The sequence below is a fragment of the Gymnoscopelus microlampas genome (assembly GCF_963454915.1).
Source record: "Gymnoscopelus microlampas genome assembly, chromosome: 3".
NCBI lineage: Eukaryota > Metazoa > Chordata > Actinopteri > Myctophiformes > Myctophidae > Gymnoscopelus > Gymnoscopelus microlampas.
In genome coordinates, this window is record NC_139940.1 from 27,234,555 (window position 1) to 27,261,394 (window position 26,840).

The following is a 26,840-nucleotide window of genomic DNA, read 5'->3' on the forward strand; positions in this document are numbered from 1 at the left end:
AGGTCTTAATGGGTTAATCGAAAAAGTAATCGATAGAAAAATTGCTACACTCCTACAAAGTACTCTGGCAACGGGTACAGTGGGTATTGCATAACCAACGGGCATTGCCCTAGTTGGTTAGATTACTCATCTAAGAGCCTTGAATAGTACACGTACTGTACAGTATAGTGTTTCATATTCTATAATGTTTTCCATACACTGTGGTATATTTTTCCTCTCTGTTGTCCAGGTCAGACGGTGTGCCCTGCATACCCCACAGAGCTGGTCTTTGCCCTGGACATGTCAGAGGATGTGACCCCTGATGCATTTGAGAGAACACGCTCCGCCCTCCTTTCTCTATTGGAGGACATAACTATTGCTGAGAGCAACTGCCCAACAGGCGCACGAGTTTCTGTGGTGGCGTACAGCACCTACACCAAGTACCTGATCCGATTCCAAGACTACCGCCGCAAGAAGCAGCTGATCGAAGCCGTTCAAAACATCGCCTTGGAGCGCACAGCCAACCAGCGACACCTGGGTGCAGCCATGCGCTTCGTCGGCCAGAATGTCTTCAAGCGCATTCGGCAGGGAATGAGGATGAGAAAGGTGGCTGTCTTCTTCGCCAATGGACCATCCCAGCACCCCTCCACCATTGTTACAGCAGTGATGGAATACCGGGCCCTCAACATTGTCCCTGCAGTCATCGCTCTGAAGAAGAGCCCCAATATCCGCCAGGCTTTACAGGTGAACATAGTTAGCCAGCAGAATGAATAAGCTTTGTCTATTTGTCTATATTTCTGTCCAGTGTCAGTAATCACCTCTTCCATCCAAACCAGTTGTTGTATTATCCCTGAAAGTTGGCCTGTTCCATAAAATTGTACTGTAGCTTCAATTCACTATAGAACAACTTTACTATCCAAGGGGAAAGTCTGCTGTTCACTTCAGAACCAAATGATCCACAAGTATATCTATATATATATAAGTTCATTATACCAGGTCCTTTAATCATGTTCAGGCATGTAATCAGGCATGTTCCTTTAAGCCCATTTGTTAATCACATGATGTAATGCAGACTCTCAATGAGCCAAAGGATATTTCATTTGCGTAATTTTCAATGTACTTTTAATAGCAAACATAACAGTGAATCAATGACGTATTTATGGTTGCAGGTTGATGACACGGGCAGCTCTATCTTCTCATTGCTGGAAAGATCAGACAACCTGGCTACTGACCTGGGAAGGATCAGACACTGTGCTATTTGCTATGGTAATGATACATCATACTATAATTCTAGTAAGGGCGTAGTGGTGAGTAGGTGAAGCTACCCAGTTCTCCTCAGTGGCTGGAGCAATTGCTCTGATTGCACACAGCCATTGACCATTACCATCTGAACTTAACTGTGAAGCCCGTTTTTCAATTTCACCAAATCTCAGCTTCTTATTAGCGTTTTTGTGTCAAACACTGTCGCCATGGTTACGGGGCTGCCCAGCTATGGGACGAACTGCCTCCCGGGTTGCCAGATCATGTGCGCATATCCCCCCACAGATGCGTCGACCGGGTATGGTCTAGTACATCTAATTAGCCTTACATTCATGACAACCCCAATACAGTGAACCTTTGTTAGCTTTCCTTTTATATAGTCCCTTTCATCAAAATTATAACTTGCATTGTTGTGAGAACGTATCACAACTTCAAAATACATGAAGTTTTAACAACTCTTTTGAGGTTGTCATGTAGGAGTCCTCATGATGTGAAGCTGGCAAGGCTATTTTAGACAGAAACATGTAATCTTACTGTTACTGTAATGTGATAATGTACTTAAGAAATTCACTAATCAGTATATACATAATACATAATTTATACAACAATTAAAGTATAGTTCTAATATATATAATATAAATACATTATTTACAGAATCATTTGAGTACAGTTCTAATTCGTAGTACAAAAGTAAATTTGCAACATGATATCAATAACGTAGTAACAAGGCTATACTCCAGCTGCTTTTATGCTTTAACATTACTGGTGAGTTAATAAAGTAGTGGCTATTCTCTGGTGCTTCAGATCCCTGTAGACCCCAAGAGGAGTGTGCCAGCATCCAAGAGAACCCAGGACCCCAGGCTGTGGATATTGACCTTGCTGTAGTGGTGGACGGCTCAAGGGAGATCCAGGCTGACCAGTTTACTGGCGTCCAACAGCTGTTGGGCTCTGTGGTGGAGCAGCTGGCTGTCAGTCCCCAACCCGGCGAGAAAGATAGCCAGGCCAGAGTGGCTCTTGTCCAGCAGAGCGGATCGCTCCGCACCGAGGGTTCACGAGTACCCCCAGCTGCCAAGCTGGAGTTTGGCCTGCAAGCCTACAAGACCCACGACCTGATGAAAAGGCACGTTGTCCAGGACATGCAGCAGCAGGGTGGCTGGTCAGCTCTGGGTCAAACCCTAGAGTACACCCTGAAGGAGGTGCTGCTCAAAGCCACCAGGCCCAGGAAGAAGAGGGTGCTCCTAGCCGTGGTGGGGTCGGAGACAGCCTATTCGGACCGTGCCAGACTGAACTACATCGCCCAAGAGGCCAAATGTCAGGGGGTGGCACTGTTTGTGGTGACGGTGGGTGAGCGTTACAACCGTACCCAAGCAGAAGAGATGGCCAGTCCTCCCGCGGAGCAGCACTTGATCCATGTGAGTCATCTGAAGGCAGAGGAACAGGGCTACACCCAGCGTTTCTTCAGGACCTTCCTCTCTGCCCTTAACAGTAAGAAAAAGCACATAAATAAAAGAGAAAGCTTGTTACTTGTAAAATCACAGCATTATACCCAAATAAATGTGTGTGGTCTCTGCTGCATCTAGGAGGGATGAATGTGTACCCACCTGCCTCTATCAAACGGACCTGTGACCAGCTGGAGGGTCAACAGGGACAGCAATTATTTTTATACGGGTAACTCACACATATACTGTTACATGTCAGCCTGCCATTGCCTGCTTTTCAAATGTGGCAGCTGCCATCATCAAGTATCTTTTAGGTGTATATGCAACCAATTCACCCAAGCCCTATATATTTTAGCCCTATCTTTGCTTATTTTTGCTGAATGTTCACCTTTTATGACATGCCCAGAATTGATCATGTGAAGATTGAACCATAGTCCTTTAGTGTTGGTTTTGGTGCTTCGATCATTCCAATCCACTGGCTTATTCTGTGAGTGGGACATAAACTAAGAAAATATATATTTCGGTGAAATAACGTGATTCTCATTATGAAATGGTATTTTTAAGAAAACTGACTATATGTATGTTCTAATTTAGTTAAATAATCGTATTTCGATCGTTTTTCCAGCCAAGGGGCAGCAAATGTGGAGGAAGTCAGAGAGGAGGAGCTGGAGACCTTTGAAGCACATACAGGCCATCGGACACAGAAGGGCCTGACTCAGCTGGATGTGATAGAGATCTTCTCCAGGGGAGATGGAGAGGGCATTCACTCACAACCTACCCTGAAAGGTAGGCTTTACACTAAGCCTGCATGAAGAGTCAGTTTACTGGTTGTCTGACATGGATGAAATGTAAATCTAATGATGATGACAATGTCTTTGCCTTCCACTGCTAGTCTTTACTGAGCATATGCCAGGTTGGCTGCAATCTCACAATCAATGGTGGAAGAAGTACTCAGATTTTTTTTACTTAAGTAAAAGTAGCAATACCACAATATAAACATACTCTGTTACAATAGGCCTTTATTAAAATGCTACTTGAATAAAAGTACAAAGGTATTGGCATCAAAAATATACTTAAAGTACAGGCTTTCCAGTGACTATAGATTGAGACCAAGACTCTCATACAGTAGATATGCAAATGACAGACTTGATAAAAAGTCTTGATCCAAGGCTATGCAGATACCAGATACTGTATGATCGGCCACTCCGTGCAAATTCCGCACATCTGTTGACAAATTCCAGTGACACCAAGTTGTTCCTTATTTGCCCTATAAATATTTGTCATCAAGGCTGGAGTGTTTAGTGTTTAGTTTACAGGCCCACACACAGCCATGGTCAGACTCAGCACCATACCAACACAGGTGTGCGTTTCTCTACATCCCATATTTGTCTGGGCCAGGCCGAAAGGCATGCCGAGAGAGTATGTTTTGCACCCTGTCCGTCCGTCCTTCCGTGTGTGAGTGTGTGTGTGTGTGTCATTCTGTCTGTGTACAGCTAATCTCCGGCACCGTTGGCTTGATCGCAGCGAAACTGTGCACACACACTCCCTGGATGCCAGAACAGAATCTCTGCCCCAAATCTTTCACATGGGCCTGTTATAGCGCCACCAGGAGGCCGATTTTGGCAAAACACATTTCTTGACAGTACTCCTACAGATTTTGTCCAAACATCACGCAAATCGGTACACAGTATCTATAGTCATGAATCGAGATTTTTGTGTCTCGTTTTGAACAAAATGCCACAAATCATGATGCAGCGCCTGATTGCGGTGAAACTTTACTCGCACATTCGCACTATGTTGAGGAACAAATGCCACCCTTTTAACATTGCCCTATTTAGCGCCACCAGGAGGCTGATTTTTGCAAAACATTTTTTTTATATTACTCCCACAAATTTTGTCCAAACATCACACAAATTGGTACACATTATCTCTATAGTCAAGTGATCAAGACGGATACGTCCGACTTTTCACATTCCATCCTGATTGGCTAATTCCAAACATTGCTGGCCCACAATAACCTACCTGACCTGGCGGAGGCCTGTGCTCCGAGGAACACTTTTTATAGTTTGCAAATAAGATCACTTTTACCACACAGGACAGTTTACTGAGTGCTAGAACTTTTACAGAATCAAAGAAAGGTATCTGAAAAAACAAACCAATCTGAGGTGACCTGACGCTAGTATTTAGAGTTATGAATCATGATACATCCTATCCTCCCTTTAACCACATGAACCCTAGTTTCCCTATTCTGGGCACACCTGTATAGGCGAGCATTCAGCAAAAAAAGGATAATTGTGAGCTTGTAGATCGGCTAGTGTCGGTGAAGAGGTTTGGTGTAGAGGGAAAAAAGGAGGAGGCTAAATACCTATACTAGGTATAGGGTTTAAGTGGTTAAAGTACAACTCTCTTAGAGGTCAAATGAAAGTGCACTTGAATATGAGCCATGCCAACACCATTAGCTGAATGCATGGCTGAATGCATGTTTTGTGTTAGCAACATGTCCTTATGATGTATCAAATATCACAGGGCTGAGTACAGTCGTTTGTTGGGTATGCAAACAAACTGCATGTATTCCCCTTGAAAAATAGTGTGTGTCTATTGTAAACCTCCATGTTCTGCTTTCTCAGCTCAGTGTCAGCTGGATTCAGACATTGGCACTCAGTGTGCAGCAGACTATGTCCAGCGCTGGTTCTTTGACAAAGCCATCGGTGCATGCTCCCCCTTCTGGTATGGTGGTTGTGGCGGCAATGCCAACAGCTTTAGCACGGAAAATGAATGCTTCCAGACATGTGGCACCTATAGTAAGTCCCACTGCACTCTGTTCCAGAGATGGTCCCCAAACCAGGGCTGGGTATCGATATCTAGTGGTACAGATTTTGTGTAGCTAACTGTCAACCAGCTTCACAAAAGCTTTGAAATATCAAATATCATGCTTTGTATCACCCTAATACAATAATAATAATGCACAAGTATTTGAGAAAATTGTGTATTTCAAATTGAGTTTACATACTGTACAATAAATAAGTTTCTTCATCATCACATATGTTGGCAATCAACAGTGTGCCATAGATTTTACTTTGGAACGAAAATTGTATTTCAGAAGCAGTTTTCAACTGCGATATCCAGCCCTTTAAACACATCTCTAGATGATTTTGCTCTTGTAAACGCTTCACCGCTTAGACTTGCACTGTTTTACTGTCACTGTTACTGTTGTTTTTGACTACTGGCTCCTGCATGGACTCTGGCGCACTTGCACATTACTACTAGGATGTACAGTACATTGCCTAACTTTAGCAGATGCCTGTTAAGGATAAGCGAGATATTCACTCATCCTTAATTTAATTGTTGATAGTACATTTATATTTATTGATAGACGGTACATGTTCATTCATTCAGAGATCCAGTGCAGCTATAGAGCCAGCTGCTCAATATTCTATTCTATTTATACTGGTTTTGTACTTGACTCTTACACTTACCTGTGTTTCATTATCACTGCTGTTGCTGCTATGACACCTGAATTTCAGTCAGGGATCTTATCTTACAGTATCTTCCATAATGCTTTGGTCAGTAGCAGGCTAGCAGCCAACCACTGTCTGTTATTGTTCAATATTTTAACTTAAAGTGTTGAAGTCAAACTTGATGTGATGCATGTGGCACTTACTTAATTCTTGTTTTAAATAGTAGAAATGCTTTAGGCTTTAACAAGTATTAACATTTATTTCTGTAGACAACCATAGTGTCCAAGTGAGAGGCACTGGAGGTGAATAATAATAGCATTAAGCCTAATGTATACAGTACTCTGTTGTACGATATTGTCTCTTGCCAAAAAGAACAGAACTAGAAGCTAATAACTTATTTTTGGCAAGCGACACCCTCACACAATGGAGCATGAATTAAACGTTAAACCCTTGTTGACCTGGGTGATGTAGCTGTTCCTGATCAATAGGCTAGCATTGTTTATTATTTGAGGATGACACTGTTCCCATTTACAATGAACATGTTGGTGATTGGACTCTGCTTTTGGTTATAATTTCAATATGACGACAATATTTCTGTGTCAGTTTTGAATTTGTTTTAAAGTTGTTAGGTTGCTGTTAATTGTGTTTTGTTTGACAGACCCTACCTACCTCCTGAAAACAGAGGCCAGTGATCTTAACAAAGGTAAGGAGTACATTCATTTCTGAATGTCTGTCTGGCAGTTGCTTTAAAGTTACTCCAGTTTCTTTTGAGAAGATTAATGTGCTTTAATTTGGATCAGCGTTACTGAAAAGACTCTAAAACTATGCAATGTCAAGCATCTGTTTTTGTTTTTATGCAAAATGTTTTTACCAAGTTTGAATTAATTTGCATTTTCTTATCTAACGGTTTCCTTTCCTACTCCCTATTCTTTCTTCAAATTTCTCCTCCAATTTTTCCTTTGCCCCCCGCCTTGGTGCCTCGGCCCAGATGTCTGCTTCCTAAGGCAAGATGTGGGAAGTTGTCAGAACTACACCATGAGTTGGTACTTTGACACGGAGCAGAGCGAGTGCTCTCGGTTCTGGTTTGGAGGTTGTGGCGGGAATGGTAATCGCTTTGAGACGCAAGCAGAATGTGAGAATCTCTGTCTGATAAAGAGGCGATAATTAGCTAATAAGCTTACGTGCATCTACGCAGCTTGAGTTCGACCAAGATGTCCATCAGATGACCAGATGTCCGTATGATATCCAAACATCTTCCTCGTCGTGTGTGGGTTTAGTAGCACTTAAAAGCATCTACAGGCCTTTACAATTAAATATTATAATTTGATCAGTACTGGGGCCTTAGAAAATTGTACTTGATTCCACATAGATTATGCCTGGCCATAACAAAGACATTGTAATTCTTCTTTCAACTGGCTGTAACTAAACGGATTATGGAACGGATTACCGAATGTTTAATTTTTTTTTTCTCGATTCTTCGAGACCCCTGTGTGTGTAATGAGGGGATCACCGTGAGGATGGTGATCACGGGGGGAAAAATTACGATTTTAACGATTGAAAAAATCGTTAAATACGCTGGCACTGGCTGTACCCTGTTTTAAAAAACCTCTGGCACTCAATGTGTTAAGATACAGCATGACCTGCTGATTTGAGTTTTACTTCCCTGCAGGTGTAGTCAAAAATTGCAGATGTACTAGTCAAGCCTGGGGCCAGATACTGTATGTCACTTTGCATAAATTCAAGAGTAAACGACGTAAATGTGCTGATGAATGTGATTTTAATTAGATTTAAATAAAGCTGATTTTGCTACCAATATATACAGTATTTCAGACTATAAATTAAAATGTTCAAATTATGTTTACATTATCAATGCCAATAGTCATAATTTGTCAGCTACCTGTAATATACATGGTTGTTGGAGTGTCAAACATTTGCTAGATTTTCTGTTTCGCTTTTCGGATGATTCACAGTGCACTTCATAGAAATGACAGTAAACAAACTATCAGCAGGTGTAAAACATACTACACCGCAAAATATCTGAGAGTGGACCCATCTTCAGAGTTAAATTACAGTGTAATCAAACGGTAACGATAGTTGGTATAATCAGCCTTCTTTTTTTTAAATTCTATTTAGTGTCTGTCCATTGCTTTCTGCATTGTCAGTAATTACATTACAACTCCTATACTATCACACATCAGTATTATTCAATTTCTGTACACATTGGTGCTATACTCAGTGAGAAGAAAAGCTGATCTCTCTCTCAAGTTACTTTTGTTTAGGAATGCCTGACAGTGGTTCATCAATCATTTTTATGTGTACGCACACCCTTTAAGCAACTGGCCCCAGGTGTTGATGTACACCATTCTTGCTGCTGTGCTTTATTGGCTCTCATTGATCATACTATGACATAATTGCCAAGAAAGTTTGAAATATCAAGTAATTGCATGCAATAGAAAACACAGTCAAAGCAGTCATTTGAATGTTGAATGAAGATGGCGCTTGGAAATGGGACAGATTATGGTTTACACCACAGAGGAATGAACTGCAGATGAAGGGGCTTCCCTGGTGTCTGTACAGTCTCAACTTTGCACCATAAACAGATCCCTAAAGTGGCTGGAGCAAACCTCAGGTCCGAGTTAGAGTCAGCCTTAAATGGTGTGGAACTCCTCACTGCACTGGAAAGAGCTTGAACGTGAACTTCGCCAAACGTTCAGTCTCTGTCATCCTCTCTCACTGTTTGTAAATTGAACATAACTTCACTGTGTGTGGTTTATCTAACTGACCAATGGTGCTTCATTGTAAAAAAAAAAAAATACATAAAAAAACTTCAGGGTTGTGTGCTTGTTTGTGTGTGGGCTTTATGGATAGCCTGGAGTTAACCTGCCATTGAAGTGTTTATGCTACACAGCTGAAGAAAAAGAATACTGGTGCAAGCAGCTGGACGTAGTGAAACCTTTAATTTATGGAAGAATTAAGCCAACAGGGTTATGTAAAAATCTGTTTACACTGCAGTGGTGGTTAATGTTAGGTTAATTATTTGCCGCTCTGCAGGATACAAAGATAAAATATGTTTGGTTGCTTGAGGAATGTATTTTGCACTCCTTTTTTAGTTGGCTCTCAACGAGTGCAACAACAGCTGAATAACATCAGACTCCTACAGCACAAACATTACCAACAACCAGTAGTAGAGATTACAAGGTTCAGTGTCACAGGTCTTACATGTGTTACACATGTTTAAACTGTAACAAGTAACAAAGAAGCATGTGTCATGGATAATATATATGGGCCACTTAAACAAGACTGGCAATTTGTTATAATCTTAAATCAAAGCTATAAGAAATTCCTGAGTCCTGACATTGGCTTGTAATGGCAAATGAGTCTGTTATCTTCTGGAATTAATATCTGCAGTGTGTTGAGGGGATGATTGATGCTCAAATAAATTAGGGAGATTAGTTTGGAGAATATATGTATAAACACTGAATGATCTTGTAATATACTGTATGACTAACCTTGAAGCAATGAGGAGCCAGTGGTGATATTGGACATTTTTTTAATTGTCATTTTGAGCAGTTGACAAAGAACATCAAAAATGCTAGTCACATGTTTTGTAGGCATTGCTTAGCAATTACTGCAATGAATGTCATAAAAAACAACTTAATATTCTATTTTATTATACAAGATTCTAATAGTCATTTATATTATTCAATTGATTTAAAATATGCTATGTACAGGAAGTCTACCATTGAAGACTCAAGTGTAGGGGGAATAGGGAGGAAATGGGGAGACGGGTAAGGCGAGTACAGTGTGTGTAGGGGGGTATTTGTGCCCGTAAGTGTACGAGAGAGAGTACGAGTGCATATCCTTATGTGTATATCTTTAGATATACTACACTTCTGCCTGCGACAAGCAGCGGTTTACTTCCAGACTTTGACGATGCCATCTCGGGAGGAGGTGACAATGAAGCCCTGTGTGGTCTGGAAGGTGGCGATGTCAGTGATGATGTCATGGTGGCCAACGGGCAGGGACTCGGGCCCCCGGCGGGGTGTGTCCTCTGGCGCCCCACTCTTCTGCTTACTGTGGATTTCCTGCAAGGACACCATGCCAAGATTTGACAAGTTCTGCTTGTTCAAACAATTGGTTGAACACAATCAACTAATCAATTTCTATCGACAGATATATATATATTAATAATTACTGATAATAGTTTAAAACTAGAAAATGTTTGGATGTTGATGAAAATGTATGAACAACAGCTGATTGGGTAGTGCATTGATGATAATATATTATTATCGATACATTTCAAATCATTCCCCCTTTCTACCCTCAGCTTTCTTCCTCTACACTGTCCTATCTTAAAAAAACAAGGGGTTCCCAAACGTTTTCTGCCCTCGACCCCAAAAATACATTTGGTGTCTTCCCAGGACCCAAATTTACAAAAATACATTATGAATTAAGCCCCTTTTCAAAAAAGGGCATAAATACAAACTCAAACGCGCTGCATCACGACGTGCTGTGAGCATATACTGTAGAACACGTAATGCCCTCATGTCTCATTCTCACATGAACTGCAATAAAACAACCTCCTTCTGAGTGGCTGTATATTGGCATTTAATTTATTTCTGACAATAATTAGATGAGAAAATCCAACAGTACACAAAGTAAATGTGAATTTGGTCTAATCCTAACAATGATCAAATTCGATAAAGAAATGAACAAAATAAACAGAAACAGTAAGTGAAATCTAACAGTTCTTGTTCTTTTAAACCAGCTAGTCTATCTTAAGCTCATCCGTTAGTAACACCTTCAGTACCTGCACTACTTCTGTGCCCTCGATGATCTTGCGGCTGTAAAGGACGGACGGGCAGTGGAGGGAGTCGTTAGCCCCACCTGCAACAATATATGACCTTTCTGGATATGCCAAGTCCCAGAACCTGAAAAAAAAGAAAATCACATACAGGCAATCATAAACCCCATTTCATTGAATGACATTGTGTCTCTTGATGATAATAAGTAAAAAAAATAATAAAAAAATATAGTTATTTATAGTTATTTTCGTCAAGCAAGATGAATTAGGCTTAAAGATGTGCGTGGGACCATGTCATGCAGTGGAATGACCAGCTGGTCCTGTACCATTCTAACCTACCGTAGTTTATGAGTGGTACTTAAATTCTTCATGTTCACTTCCTGGTTTTGGTTCAGTATTTCTCTAACATTGGCATTTATGGGACATATAGGAAATAATATGTACTGCATTGTAGTGCAGTATGTACCTGATTCTCATGTCAGAGCCTGCAGTCAGGAGTAAGGGGTTTCCATCAGCTGGACTGCAATAGATCCCATGAACACTGTGTGGAGATGGCTGAGGTACACACACACACACACACACACACACACACACAGAACTGTTATTTTCAGAATTATTTCACTTTTCATCACACAATCCGAGATTCAACATTACCCGTAACAGATACACCAATCTGCTCTTCTGACTGTTGTTCTGATCTACACTCTACAACAACTTTCACTAGTGACAGTTTCTCTATAGCACCTCATCTGATTAGTTCCAGCCATCCTTATCTGTCTCAACAATAACATGCTAATGCTATGGCTAATCCTGCTGCTCATTTGTCAGCATCACCGCCCTTTTGGCTCGACAATGTGTATTGTGGAGTTGTTAACAAGAGAGATAATCTGTATACATGGAATCAAAACAAAGCAGCTCGAAAAAAGCCTCGTTAATTTACCAGTGACAGGTAAACGTGAGCCAGATAATCAGTTATTAGCCCTACCTACAGTATAACATGCTAAACAATGATGATGATAGTTGAAACATAAAAACTCATGCTTCTCTGAGTAATATAAAGAATGCACCAGGCATCGAAATCGCAGAGATACTCCCAACTAAAACCATTAATCATATTTACTGCCGTTCCCAGATGTGTTACAGAGGCCTCTCGCCACAAACAAGTACACACTAATACACAGGCACCACCCTCACGCACCTGCATCTCAGATAATGGTGGAGCTGAGCTGGCCCAAAGAGTGAACTTGCGGTCCCCAGTTTCCATGTCCCATATTGAAACCTCGTTGTTTCCTTGGACCGCTGCAACAGAAAACACACATATTGTCATTGTCTAACTAACTTCGCATATATCTGCACATGGTTTATTGAACTGACAATTGGGCACACATTTATTTGCAATTTCTGCTGTGCAAGAGTAGGACAATACATCAAGTTAGTCCAGGCATGAGTAACTCTGTTGCACAAGAAGTGCATTGCTTTCCTCAAATTGTCTCATTCTGAAAGGAAGTTGTGCTAGTATTAGTTGCAGCAGTGAAAGCCATAATATACTGTATAACACACTTCCTGGCGTATTTCCAATTGTGATTTACAGGGCAGGGTTAGGAAATCTGGTTTAAGTCTGCATCTACTCTTTTGATATTAAGTTTAGCAAACTAAATCAACTTCTTGTCCATGTTACAAACTTACAATCATAAACAATCATGTTCCATAATACGGAACAGGTGCAAAGTATCATGAGGATCTTCATCAATAAAGTGTTTCTGGTCAAGACATAGCCAATAACATTTGCTCATCTAATGTCACGGCAAACTAATATTTGTGGGGTGAACATAACCGCTGCGCAGGTCAGGATAGCCTGACTGGTGCCTTTTAACCACTTTTTTATTTCTTGCATCGCAGTATGTCAGGAAAGGACCTAACAGTGACGTAATGTGAGGTCCTCGCAACAGACAAAGAGTCCTGAGAGTTGAAAAGAATTTATTTTGCTCAATGCAGTTCACTCATATGAGCATGACATAAATACACTATAGGAATCATTAAGGAGACTGGTCCATCACTCCATTGCCCTCTAATACATAAAAAAGTGCTGAGTGGTTAATTCATAATGTATTTTTTTTTTTATTTCTCTTTTGGGTCTCGAGCTAAAATGTTTGGGAACCTCTGCTCTGACTAGATGATTCACACAAGTCATTCCACTTAACGTCTCAGCCCCACAAACCAGTTCATTGTTTTGTCCAGGAAACTACGACAATTTCAGTTAAACAAGTACTGTCTTCTCACCAGCAATGACAGATTGTTGGTAGAGTGGGTGCATTAGCAGTCTTCTGATTCGTGCTCGGGCAGGGTGGGAGTGGTTTGAGATGGGAAGCTGGAACCGCATATCCCAGCAGGCCATGGTGCCGTTGCTTGTACCTAAGAAGGAAGATGTTTCAGTATCGATATTAACTCAATATCTTGGTCGTTATTTACACTACTAACATTAATAAAATGGAAACTTCCGATCTTTGGAAGTTTGCAAAAACACACACACCTAGACAGAGCCAACACTGGTGCATGTCCACGGTGAAGGAGGTGATGAGGCCGAGGCGGAGGTCATGACGCAGGGTCCAGGCGTTGGAGTTGGAGCGAAGGTCCCAGCCAACCAGAGAGCCATTCACTGTAGCGTACGCCAACACCGATTGGGCTCCAGAGTTGAAATGGTGAACGTCAACTACACATCCATCATCCTGCTGATCCAGAGACCTGGAGGACAGAGGGGAAAATGTCAGGCATGCAAGGCTGTTGAAAACAGAGTACACAAAGGTGAGGAATGTACTTGTGACTAAAGGTTAACTGGTTCAAACATTGGCTCGGAAGTGAATAAGACCCACTCATCTCTTAATATAATATCCTCTACATTGTGCTGAAAAGCTCTTGAACAAGACAAATAGCCCCCACATGCTCCATACAGCTACTCATTGGCCAACATTAGAAGACTGTGGGTGTATTGGGCAGCTCCCATGTGTGAGTGTGTGTACAGGTATGTGAGCGTGTGTACAGGTGTGTGTGTGTGTGTGTGTGTGTGTGTGTGTGTGGGTGTGGGTGTGGGTGTGTGTGTGTGGGGGTGTGTGTGTGTGGGGGTGTGTGTGTGTAATCTTCACTACCATTGCAAATACTCCCCTAAACTACTGCCCCAAATATGACATCTTAGTCATCATGTCTGTTTTTTATCCTTTTTTCAGCATAATGAAAGCACAATGATAAAATGTTATGTGTTGCCAACCTTGTCTGGAAGGGCTGAACCTTGGGAGATTTGGGAGGTTTGTTAGCCTCGACAGCTAACAGTTGGATGGAACCGTTGTCTGAGGCCACTGCCAAGTAATGTGACCCCTGACAGAAGGTTAAGGTCTTGACGTGGCCACCGATGCGGGAGTAAGTCAGCACAGACCTGGAGGTATTCATTTAGAAGGATATCACACAGTAAACACAATGTATTTTTATGAAGGGAATTTCGTATACATATACGGTCGGCAAGTATAGAATACACATCTACTATGTTCACCATCACTATTACAATGTTAGGTAAAGGTAATAGTTCAGAGTCTCAAGCTGTGGTTTTGGTAGCTGTTACGTTAAGCTACCATGTAGTAGTAGTTCTGATAGTTGTCATGATAAACTACCATGTCATAGTAGTTAAGGTACAGTAGTTGTGATGACAACCTACCTGGTGGTTGTGGTTTTTCCCTCCATCTTCTGGCTGTCCCATACCTTTACAGTGCCATCGTTAGAGGCGGTGGCGAAGATGGAGTGCTCATCAGAGACGCGAATGCGGTTGACGGCAGACTTGTGCTCATGGAGGTGGGCCACTAAAAGACCCTTGGGGTGCCAACCTGGAAGCCCAAACCAAACACATACAGACGGTGGATTCTACGTTTTGGACTTCTTTAAAGCCTAATCAAATCTACACTGTAAGAAAAACATTTGAGAACAAGGATTTCCATGAATACTACTGCAGTCATTTTAGATGTCTTTGGCTATTCAAAAATAGCAGATCTACATGCTCATCAAACGCTATTGAGGGCTGTGTTAGCCAAACTATGCTGGTCTTATGATTAAAGTTTCTTGATCTACAGTATACTTCTCAAAGAGTGGATTTGTGTTTCCTTTCGTTGATGTGGTTTGAAGTAAGCATGTATCCTTCTAATCAAGTCAACTACCTCTCTGTCAAGTGGTTTTCATTAAAGCAGTCTGAAAAAGAAACCCTGAACCTCCTTCTCACAGCCCACATATCATTAACATATTAAAGGCCTTCATGGTACTAGTGAACTTTTCCATAGCCTGAGAGCATAGTGTGTTACCAGGTGGTGGGGGCCGGCTCTCCCACTCGGCGCTCTCCATCATCTGTTTGGCCATGCGTTCAGCACTGCACTGCTCTCTCTTCTGCTGCAAAAGTTGCTGGAGCTCTGCCTTGCAGGTGTTGAGGCGCCGCTGGTAGGTGGGACCCCCGGCAACTGACTGCGCTACAGGAACAGCAGGTGCCACGGTGCTCTTTCTATTCTGACTCACTGGTCCCTCCGCTGCCTGGGGGACACAACAGCTGGCTGTAAATATCTTGACATAAACAACAGCAACTAAGTAATACTTATGCTACTACAGCACAGCACTTCTACCATCTGTGTCTGTCTGTCTGTCTGTCTGTCTGTCTGTCTGTCTGTCTGTCTGTCTGTCTGTCTGTCTGTCTGTCTGTCTGTCTGTCTGTCTGTCTGTCTGTCTGTCTGTCTGTCTGTCTGTGTGTGTGTGTGTGTGTGTGTCTGTGTCTGTGTGTGTGTGTGTGTGTGTGTGTGTGTGTGTGTGTGTGTGTGTGTGTGTGTGTGTGTGTGTGTGTGTGTGTGTGTGTCTTGCACAGATCACGAGGACCGTCCAACCGTATGACTTGGCATGTGTATCACAGAGGACCCGAGGGTGTGTGGAACCTCTGTCAGATAAGTGTCTCTGTATGTATGTATGTATGTATGTCTGTCTGTGTCCCTTTTGTGCCCATATATGGAGATCTCTGTCTGTCTGTCGAAGTCCCTTTTATCCCATAGTATATGGAGATCCCGGTTGTCATCAATATTACATCATAGTACTGACATCATAGACTGACCTCCAAGTACTATGATAATTGGTACTGCACTAAGAACAGGTACAACGGGTATTGCATAACCAGGGGGGCATGCATTCCCAATTGGGAAAAACATTTCTACCATTTTCTATATGATTTATGAGGATATATTTGCTACATCTGTTAATTATGTGTTACATTCTTTCCACCCTAAATTAAAACTCTTTAGACTTGTTGTAATTGTTTTCAAGATGAGACACATGTGTGAACTACAGACAGGACCACATGTATCATTGTCCCGCTGCCAAGTAAATGTTTTTTTTTTCTGGAAATGTGCCCTCATCAAGCCTGGCTAGAAAGTGTCTGCTCCTTCCCTGTCAACTGTGCATAAGCTGTGCTAAATGGACCACATCTACCAATTGCTTTTGTTCCTGTGTTTAGGTCCCCATAGTGAAGAACATGAAATTGTTAGGGGTAACGGTCCACTTCCCTATATAACACAATCAGCAGACCATGGCCCTAACAGTGACATGTGTTTTTGGTTGAAAATGCATGCACTGTAAGGCACTTTAGATTTAAAAAAGCAATAAAATGACTTGTCCTAAAGTTGCAAGTATGTTCCGGATCTGACCACAGCAGATGTAGCCTAAGTAACCCACTTCACTTCTATTCAATGCGAGTGTAGGGGTGGAGCATTCGGTTGTGGCCAATGTTACATAACTTTTTTCCCCAGTGTTGTATCATTTATAATATGGATGTTAGCTGAACGCAATATTTTCTCCCGTAGTTTAGAGGGGTTGTCTTTGACATGGCTTTCTATTCTTTTCATCCATAAGCATTGCAAAGAAACAGATTTTCTTATGCCTTGATTATGCAGGGATTAATATGACTTTGTTTTTTGCTATGCTTAGAACAGAAACAATTGATAACAATAGGACTTCATTGTGTGCCATTGTGCAACCAATGTGCTCTTTAGGGGTAGTTTACCGTGGGGGGTTGTTGCGAGGCTGGCTCTTGTGATCCAAACATGCTCTTCCATTCTTCATTCATGTTGGAGTCCTGCTTGGTGTGCTTCCTCGCTATGGGGAAAAACACAAAACACAGTATAGAAGAATGAGATGTTGATGGAGTCAGTACCATGATTTAGTTTTAACAGCTAGGGATATTAAGGAAAACTCAGCAAGGTTCTACAGGTTGTTTACCACATGCCATGACTTCTAGGGCTGTTCACAATTACCAAGGCAAAACAAGGATTTGTAATTATTTAGAAAAGATATACAGAGACAGAGAGAGAAAATGTTTCTGTGAAAACAGAACATCAGAGGGGTTCTGTACCTCAGACTAATTCAAGGCCTTTTGTTTCAAAACAAAGGGGTACATAGCACAGGGGGTGAACTACACAGACTTCTACGTCTAATCTTCCAAAGTTTATGGTAGCATAATAATGTACGTTGTGCTTGGTCCAGAGTAAAATAACTCGCATATATTATGCTGTATTAAAACACTAAAGTTAGTCTCTGAAGACCTAGCTTAAGCTCTGAATGGGGCATATTAGTCAGCAGAACAGGGCAAGATGGGGCAGGACAGAATTGAAAAGATCTTCAGTATCCCTGAGGGCATTTTTTGCAAAAGGTCACTAAAGGGGATTTCCTTCAGATCATGTCAACACTGGTCTGTTTCTTCATCTCTAAATGTCTGCTAATAATACAGCTGCACCATATGCGGCACAAACTAAAAGCAAACACAACTACACTGTCGCTACTAGTTAAGTGCAAGTCACCGGCAATCCAACATTCCAGGAGGACGTGGCCGTGCGACTGTAACATACCGGCTGGAACACAAACAATGCAAAGGTTAAACACTGACAACAAACTCGGTAGTGACATCAGGAGGGGTTAAGAGAAGGGAGAGGACAAGAATAGGAGGAAGGAGTAGAAGGAATGGAAAGGGAGGAGGAGGGAGGGGGGGGAGAGAGAGAGAGAGAGAGAGAGAGAGAGAGAGAAAATAAGCCAGTTTCATTTAAATGTTAGTCAGGGCCATATTTCAACCCATTTAGACCTGAGGCCGATTCTAAAAACGCCTTCTAAATCCTGACCTAGGTTTTCTGAAAAACTTCAAATATTTATTCAAAAATTACAACAAATGTATGTTGCTATAAACTGTACATAGCAAAAGCGGTTCCCGTCTTGAAAGGTATAGTTACAAATAGGGGTTCCCGCCCAAAATGGGTTAAAGTCAGATTTGAGACCAAAACCTCCATTAGACAAAAAGGTTTAACCACTTAAACCCTATATACTTAGTTGACCGGAGGCAAAACCAATATGAAAATGTGTGGTAAGATAGGGTAGTCTTTGGCATAAGTAATGTATTATGTACAGTAGCCTATGTGCCCACACTGGGCTGGGGGGTAAATATGGGGGAAATGTTATGCCATCAGTTATTTGTTATCATTTCCAAATCAAACATGCATGCATATCACTTCAAGCTAGATCACATAACAATATACCAGATGTTGTGGTGATGGGGTCTGAAAAAACAAAACCAAAACACAATACAATATTAAATAGAGCAGTCACCAATGGTTTCTATGTCTGATTAAATGCAAAGGAAACGCATGGAGAAGAATTAACCCATTCACTTGGACTATATTACCTGAGCCTTCTTCATCAGAACATTATGTTTAGTTGACCAACATTGGGATCCGTTTCACTCAATCAGAAAACTTGATCCTTTCACAAAGCTTTTTGCACTTTAGCTAATGTACATGACTAGTATACTGTTGCTTACAAGCCAGTCTTATGGCTCGACATCATATGATGCTTAGAAGCCTGTCACGATTATTACATAATCACCGAATCGCATTTATTTTGAGATAATCACAATTATTTTGCATAACGGTCATAATCGTTTCCATGCTGAAAAATGTTATATTTTCAAACATTTTCCAAAAATAGCAGAAATAGCAGATCAACAAGCTGTATGCTTGCAGATCAGCTATTTCTGCAATTTAATTTTATCAAATGATGAATATTTCAGTTATTTGTCATATCTGCCCTGTGCAACTTTTGATTACAAAGCCTAAAAAGGCAAACAGAAATTAAGTTTTATTCATATGTTCAATACCAACGACACAATTAAGTCGTTAATCGCAAATATTTGTGTGACGATTAATCACAACATTTGGTGTAGAGGGAAACATAGAGGGCCTAGTAAGTATGAAGTATACAGGGTCTAAGTGGTTAAAATGTCATTTTTAAATCTTATAGCATTAGTAATTGCTTTAATAGTGTGGTAATTTCTTTGAAGTTATATTGTTTGACCTGTGCTCCCCGAGCGCTAACTGCTCTTAATGATTATAGGGTAAAATGCAGAGGACAAATTTCACGTATGTGCAAATATACAGTGACAAATAATGCATTACATCTGATGAAAGAATACTGGAGGAATGGACACAATAACGTAAACACAGGAAACATATTGGTGGGATCTGGGGCCTTAACATCTCTTGACAGTTGACACACAATGTTTCTTCTCATCATATCACACGTTACCTCTTTTGTCCTCTGTCTCTGACTTGGGTTTCACCAGGTCCACCTGGCAGCCTGTGATGCCCAGCGTGGCCAGGTCAATAACACCAGTGTGGGCCGTCTCTCCCAGGTGGCTCTGCTCACCCATGTTAGCCTTGGCTTTGTTGGATTTCAGCATGAAGTCTTTTAGCGCCAGAAGCTTGTCCTCCTCAGCCTCAGTCATTCCCTGCAAAGACCAAGTAGGCTGGATGTTAACACACCATGTGTCTTGACTAGACATGACCTCTCCTTGACCGCATGTGGAGGGATTCCTTTCCAAGCAGAATTCTGACTCTGGCCCGGCTCCACAAATGTGAACAGGTTGTACTTAGCAAAGAAAGTGATTCATTTCTACAAGTGAAAGGTATTTATTGCTATACTGCACTAAATCATTATGATTTCCTGTCTGGGCCAAATGCACTGGCGTAGCCAGGATTTACATTTTGGGTGGGTCAACATTTCAGGCGCAACACCAAAATGGAGGTCTCAGGTTGAAGTAGGTAATGTTTTGATCTGTACTGTGTTGAAATGTTGGCTCTGTAAAATAAATAAGTCAATATACATATATATATTCTCTAACAATGGATCTACTGTATAGATTAGCCTTGAAAATAATGTAAAGAAACCCTTACATTTTGAGCAACAAATCTTCGTCGTTTTCAAAGTGTGACTTTTGAGGATTGTGGCATTTATGCTTTTAGAGAGAGAGATGGGGGGGCACTGGGAATCTAACCAGAAAAGTTGTAATTATCTGACTGTAGCATTAAATGATTGAGCCACCACTAGGATGCCCCATAGTGCAGCTATTATCACCTTATTATCAAAAAAAACATAAGTACAAAAACTTTGTTGTGGCTTCACACTGTTTAAAATTTCTCCCAACAATATTTACACCTGGTGTGCAAACAACATCATTAACGAAATCCAGGATGTCTGTTCAACACTTCATATGGGGTTACTTTAAACTGAGTGCCAAAACACACGGCCAAACATTTTATAGTAAAGTTACATTTTTATTACACCACTTCAGTGATACTAGAAGGCAGAAGGGAGTCCCACACATCTACTTCCCGGACAGTGTCTGGAAGTTGATTGGATCCAGGAGGCGGAACTTTAATGACACACCATATGTCTTAAAAGGCAGCCAAAAGGGATGAAAATGATTATGTGTGAGTTTGTGTCTATGGTTGGGTGAGGGGGTATGGCACAATCGCAGGGCCGTCCATATGTGCTAAAATTCCTTTCGACTCATGGAAAATATTTAATTTCAACAGCAGAGATACGCTGAGAAATAAATGGCTCCGTTATTATCAGATCTGTAGTTAAAAGCTACGAGTAGCAGTGAACCCCCACCCATATTAGTGACGTGAGGAACCAAAACTCACTTATTTTAAATAAACCATTTTTTGTTCAATTAACTAAAGAAATGCTTTCATTCTGATCTGGATTTAGGAGTGATTCTACCTGTTTTATATTATATATAAATGGATATTTGTTAATCATCTTTTTTCTGACCTGTGACAGGAGCTTTTTTAGTAGCTGGGCGATGGCCGGGTCCTCAGGTATTGGACACTCTGGAATGGAGCCTGCGCGTTTCTTCTGCCGGAGCAGCAGGTGGCGGAAGAGGCTAGCGATGTCCTTGGAGCGCAGTGCATAGTCAAAGATGGAACGACTCACTGGCTCCTTCAGCACACTAAGAAGCACTAACTCCTTGTCAATCTGAAGAGGAAGCAATGCCTTGTTCACTACAGGTATTAAAAATCCTCATGCCAATGTTTACTGACATCCAGCCTCGACATTGATCCTGTAATTGAAGACGATGGTTCTGGTATTCTGGCAAACTCTTAGATTTAATAATCTTTGGATTAGTGCTACTGATGAATACATCATAAATTGAGGACTTGCCTGTATGATGGGCTGGGTGATGAAGGGGTTGAGGTGAGGCATTAGTTTACAGTATATATCTGCCACGTTGAGGTGCTGCGCCACTACAGTGATGAAACCCACCGCTCCGTAGCGGATCCACAAATTCGGGTGACACAGGAATGGCGCTATGACCAGAAGCATAAAATGCACAGTATGTTTAAGTTTGTATTTAGGATTGCGCAGTCAAATTCATGTTTATTTAACTGAGAGTGAGAAAATGTACCCAAAAGGACAACTTTTAACATTACAGTGTTTAATTAACACACAACAAGATTTTACTTTGTGCCCCTAACAATTTGAACACACTTCTTACTGCTTCCAACTGATTCAAGTCAATGATTTCAATTGAAATTAAACTATTTAACATTTCTGTTTGATATAACGAAAAGTAAATAAAATATACATCAAATATTTTAGAAGGTCACTCAAAAACACAGCACTCATTAATTTTAACAGCTATTCATCTCACCAATGTCACTGACAAATTCATAGATATGGGGCTTCTGCAAAAGGCCCAGCTGGCACATGCAGGTGAGGGCATTGAGGGCCTTGTAGATGACAAACTCCTCAGCGTCACTCAGACCCTGCTGGAGGAGAGGCTTCAGGATGGAAGAGCTCTGCCAACCTACATAGGCTGCCACTCCTAGACAACACAATACAGGTAATGGGGTCAACAGTTTGGTCAAAGTCATACTCGCTGGCACACATTGTGGGATGGAACATAAATAAATAATGTCTCTTCTCTAATACTGCTCAAAAGCAATTGACTAAAATCCTACAATGGGTGAAAGATGCATATTGAATCGCTATACAGCTTTTTCCTCCCTGAAAGATGGGAAATATGCAGCACTCCTAGAATCAGCAAAACAAAGAACAAAATCACCTCCTTGTTTAATTTGCAGACATGAGTAAAAACCTGGACAAAGGCTCTAGTCTACACCAAAATGTGTCAGCATGTTTTTTTCTTGTCTCTTAGATGCCTCAACAAGGACGAAAAAAAGATTTTTGTTATTCGTTTTGCTGATAGAAACGGAGCGGATCTGACCATTTTAAACTAAATGAATGATTACAAAACATTTGAGATTTTCATCATTTTCTGATACCCAGTCCTATCCTACTGTAAATGCTCCACGAACCCACATACCCACGATGCTGTCGAAGAAAGCTCCACGCAAATGCCAGTCATTCTTATCATTGAGGAAGGTGATCATGTGTGAGAGCAACACGTCATTGGCCTTCTGTCTGCCAAAGAACACACAAAGACGTGTGATGCCGTTCTCCATCAGAGACTGTTTGACGATGTTTTCAGAGTCACTCAGCAGAGTCACCACCTTCTGCTGTACCATCTCATGGAGGGCCTGCAGCTCTGAGACAGACAGACAAAAGGGAAGTTCAGTAGGTCTCCACAAACACAGCCAAGTGTCAAAGTACAAAAAATATAATCCAAATCTGAGGACTATGTGGTTGGTGGTAAACATGTGGACTGAATTGGCGATTTGGATTGCTGTCAACGATTAAAAAATAGAATGCATATGAATAATTTTCAACCTTACGTTAGGTATATACCATAATTCTGCTTGTAGCAGAATGTTTCTTTTGTGTTTTTTTACGTAACATGAAGGTTTAAAAAGTTCTTGATGGGACATGGAAAATGTTTTTAGTTTTTCTGAAGTCACAAGGTTTTCATCTGAAGAAAGTGACTGTAATGATCACATGAAATGTCTACCTGAGTCATAGTTTTCATTAGGGTGGAGGGCCTCCTCTGCATCCTCTCCACTCAGGTCATGTTCTGTGTTCAGGTGGTTCTCCTGGACCAGCTCTAAGAAACGAAGTGCTGTCTCTGCCAGGTGGGCTATATTCTCTGTTACAAAAGGGTAAAGTTTTTTCAGAAATGTCTTTTTTTTAATGAAAGGTTAGGATTTAGAATGTGTTATTATTAAGAATTGGATGACTGCCCGAACAACACTCAATTGAAGAATTTACTTTGGTAATCCTATTGTAGAATAGAATATTTGAGAAGAAATGCCCTCTACTATTTTTATATCGCACAAGTGTTTCGAGCAAGAAGTCCTTCTTCAGCATGCCGTGTGCTGTATGTCAGCCTATATATCATTTCTGGCACGCTGAAGAAGAGCTCCTTGCCCAAACATTTGTGCAATATTAGAATACCATTACTGGTATACATTTGTTAACATCAATAACAATGCCCCTTCATAGAGCACCTATCTCCACCACCATCCAAAATAGGCACCTGCATATGCCAGCCTGACAATGGTGGCATCGTCCTGGGCAAGGTGGGCGATGCCTGGCAGGATGTACTCCGGATAGATGTTGACGTCATTTCTGGGCACTTCTTTTACCAAAGCCAGCACCTTGGCTAGAGTGCGCACCGCCTGTGCACGCACACGGGGCACGGGGTCGTTGCAGAAATGCAGCAGGTAAGGTGTGATTCGGTCTAGCAGGATGTCCACACTGAGCCGTGGTGCCAGATGGAGCACCAGCTCCAGCGCTGCTAACTTTGAGTCACAGGATCGCAGTGTCTGCAGGCAAGAGGTGATGACTGACACCAACACGATAAGGCCTTGTTCTTCTCTGGGACTTACTGCTCCACAGCCACTCTCTTGGGCTGCCTTCTCAGAACAGTAGCCTGCTCCTGTTCCTCCACCTCTTAGGTTATGCAGGATATTGTCCAGATCCTTACGGATAACGAGCACTCGCTCATCGGCTGACTGGAAGGTTTCTTTGGCGAACTGGGCCATGTAGGGCTGTAGAAAGGTGTAGAAGATATCTGGGAAGGCTTTACCCCTCTGCTGCTTTAGATACTCCTCTGCTGTAAGCCGCCTCTCCGGCTCACACTGCACCATCTGGGCAACCTGATACAGAGACAGACGAGGACGTTGTTTACACAGATCATTCAAAGAGAAAACAAAACACACACCCAATGTTCTTGCATGCATGTTTGGGCCTTATATAAAGACAGACAACAAGGACACACACAAAACTGCTTGTCATGTTGTATTATATAATTTTTTGCACCATCAAAGTAGTGAACCTTCAGTTACTAGAGGGCCTCCCTAAACTCCCTTAATCACTAATATAGAGCAATGTATCAACAAAATGCTTAATAGAACATTCTCCATAATAACTGCAGCTAAAACAGATAATTACCAACTCCCGAATGCTTTGGTCCTCTATCTTCATTAGAATTTGCTCTGTCTGATAGTGTCCTTTACGATAAGCTAGTAGCTGGGAGAGATCAAATAGCGGGACCCCCTCTGTGAAGAGTTCTGCAATCACACATCCTGAAAAAGACAAAAGGCAGTGCAGAGTGAGTAAGGAGATTATTTAACAGCTTGCAATTTCAAATGTATCTAAAAAACAATCTTAAAACAAAACTCATAATTGAACATGGAGGATACAAATCAGTAGTCTATTGGTGAGAAAAGTAATTTAGACTCTAACAAGTTAAGTCACGAGGCTAATGCCTAATGTGATCATGTTTTCTCACTGGTGTGGGTATTCTGGCTGCTGATCTTCAAATATAAATACACAGCCTACCTGCAGAGAAGATGTCCATGGACTGTTTGAGTTCTCCTCTGCTCCTCTGGTTGTTGTTGGTGAGGTCTACCAGAGGGGTGTTCTGGTCGCTCTCTGTTGCAAACATGCTCCCATCCACAAACCTCTCAGGAGCAATGTAGCAGGTTCTCCGTCTAGATGTGTCAAAGAAGTAGTTGAAGTCGGCTGGGTTGTCCTCGGGCAGGTATGTGGGTTTGAAGCTGGCGAAGTCAGTGAGCAACACCCAATTCCAGCTAGTCACCATGACGTTTTCCGTTTTGATGTCTCCGTGGCGTACGCCCGCCTTGTGCGCCTGGTCAACAGCGTTGAGAATTTGGAAGGCTAGCCAGCGCTTCTCCACACCGTTGAGGAAGGGCCGTGTGCTGATGCGGTCATACAGGTTGTCCCGAACATACTGACGGAAGAGGATGGCAGCCTTCTCTGTGAGAGATGCTTTCTGGAAGGGCAAACAGTTTTGGCAGGAATGGAGCCTTATCTTCAGTTCCTCTAGCTCCTGCTTGTAGCTGGTGAGGGGCAGGGAAGGGTCTTGAATGGCAAAGACTTTAACTACCACCAGCCCCTCTCTGTGCTTTGCACGTGCCACCTTAAAGAAGCGGGTGCTTCCAAGGCTCTTGTCATATTCATGGTCATGGATGTCAGAGAAGTAGCTGTCCACAGACAAGATCTGTGAGGGAGCGATGCCTGCCAGTTGATTCCCCATGACTGCACAGAATTGAGATGATATGGTGGTAATTAGACAAGCAATGTCAGTTATCAACAGCTTAATTTCCAAATAAAAAAAATAAAAATGTAGTAAATGTGAAGTTAGTGATTCATCCCGTTTCTTTGGTGGCTAACAAAACACGATCAATATAATGCAAAACAGAAGAAAATAGAGAGAACATTATTAACAGTGCATGCTGCATCCAGCAATCACATGACACACTAGGCCAGTGTGGTTCTCAAAGTGGATTGCAGATGGGTGGATCTGATTCCTTTTAGGGGTTCTAAATGGACCCTTACAAGTATGTAACTCAGACTGCACAAATGGAACCAAATGGACCCGTTAGGGGCCATTTGGGTACACTGTCAGAGTTAAGGGGAGACCTTGAAATTTAAACGTTTGCGAACCGTTGCACTATGGGCTACCATGACCAAGAAAAACACGGCAGAGCTACATTATTTAGCTTGCTAACGTTAGCGGTTAGCCAGGGTGGATCTGGATAAAATATCTGTTCGCAAGATTTAAAAATCGTTTAACCACTTAAAACCCCGGCATCGGTATTGTGAGGAAAGCTTTCGATGAAAATAGCAGATCGACAAGCTCACAACGCGAGGCATTGCGTTGTGAGCTTGTCGATCGGCTATTTTCAGCTAAAGCTTTCCCCACAATAACAGAAAACAGAAAATACACTGGAATGTAGCACCGAGGGGCTCCGGTTACCCATATATGCTAGTGTTTAAAGATCACTGCAAATATAAAAAGGCACATGCGGCGATTAACGTTACCAGATGATGTTGAAATAGTCTTTGGCAGACTAACTGTTGTTGTTGTTGTTGACAATGGTGCCGACGTCTACACTAGGTTCATTTGACTGACTTTAGCCTTAACGTGGAGACGTGTCATTCAGTTTCATGCTTTATCTACGTGACATAGTTGCTCAAACATCTGTCTGGCTTTTAATGTGTTTTGTGATCGTCTTAAATCCCGTGGTAAACATAAAATAAATGCCGCATCAGCCCTGACGGACTAACTCAGCTAAGCTGCGG

At 41.7% G+C, this 26,840-nt stretch overlaps 2 protein-coding genes across 5 annotated transcripts in view; one reads left to right on the top strand and one right to left on the bottom strand.

The window, feature by feature from the left end:
* Window positions 1–7,306, top strand: part of col6a4a (collagen, type VI, alpha 4a) — a 48,949-nt gene extending 41,643 nt beyond the window's left edge. For 3 of the 4 annotated variants that reach the window (XM_084052533.1, XM_084052536.1, XM_084052534.1), the window contains 8 exons: window positions 230–723; window positions 1,149–1,245; window positions 2,044–2,724; window positions 2,820–2,907; window positions 3,304–3,464; window positions 5,306–5,479; window positions 6,795–6,839; window positions 7,125–7,306. In XM_084052533.1, the coding sequence (XP_083908659.1) occupies window positions 230–723; window positions 1,149–1,245; window positions 2,044–2,724; window positions 2,820–2,907; window positions 3,304–3,464; window positions 5,306–5,479; window positions 6,795–6,839; window positions 7,125–7,300 (1,916 nt within the window). In that variant the 3' untranslated portion in view covers window positions 7,301–7,306. The remainder of the gene's footprint in view (window positions 1–229; window positions 724–1,148; window positions 1,246–2,043; window positions 2,725–2,819; window positions 2,908–3,303; window positions 3,465–5,305; window positions 5,480–6,794; window positions 6,840–7,124) is intronic. The other variant, XM_084052535.1, reaches the window with a different exon arrangement.
* A 2,363-nt stretch (window positions 7,307–9,669) lies between these two features.
* On the bottom strand, window positions 9,670–26,840 carry pik3r4 (phosphoinositide-3-kinase, regulatory subunit 4). Its single transcript, XM_084050503.1, has 20 exons — window positions 26,580–26,840; window positions 25,074–25,793; window positions 24,684–24,817; window positions 23,767–24,388; window positions 23,242–23,376; window positions 22,660–22,881; window positions 21,985–22,158; window positions 21,495–21,640; window positions 21,105–21,308; window positions 19,575–19,776; window positions 17,011–17,102; window positions 15,278–15,500; window positions 14,644–14,809; window positions 14,203–14,367; window positions 13,471–13,682; window positions 13,221–13,352; window positions 12,139–12,239; window positions 11,407–11,495; window positions 10,947–11,067; window positions 9,670–10,221 (listed from the first exon to the last, which is right to left on the bottom strand). The coding sequence occupies exons 2-20, from the start codon at window positions 25,789–25,791 to the stop codon at window positions 10,051–10,053; spliced, it is 4,029 nt and encodes a 1,342-aa protein (XP_083906629.1). The 5' UTR covers window positions 25,792–25,793; window positions 26,580–26,840; the 3' UTR covers window positions 9,670–10,050.

Bases quoted from the DNA above. Each gene is read 5' to 3' on its own strand.
- pik3r4 (XM_084050503.1), bottom strand. From the start codon at position 25,791: ATGGGGAATCAACTGGCAGGCATCGCTCCCTCACAGATCTTGTCTGTG. The intron at 23,377-23,766 runs GTGCCTATTTTG...CTTTTGTAACAG, and splicing joins TGTCAGGCTGGCATATGCAG to AGAATATAGCCCACCTGGCA. The intron at 21,309-21,494 runs GCAAGTCCTCAA...CTTCCTCTTCAG, and splicing joins TCACCCAGCCCATCATACAG to ATTGACAAGGAGTTAGTGCT.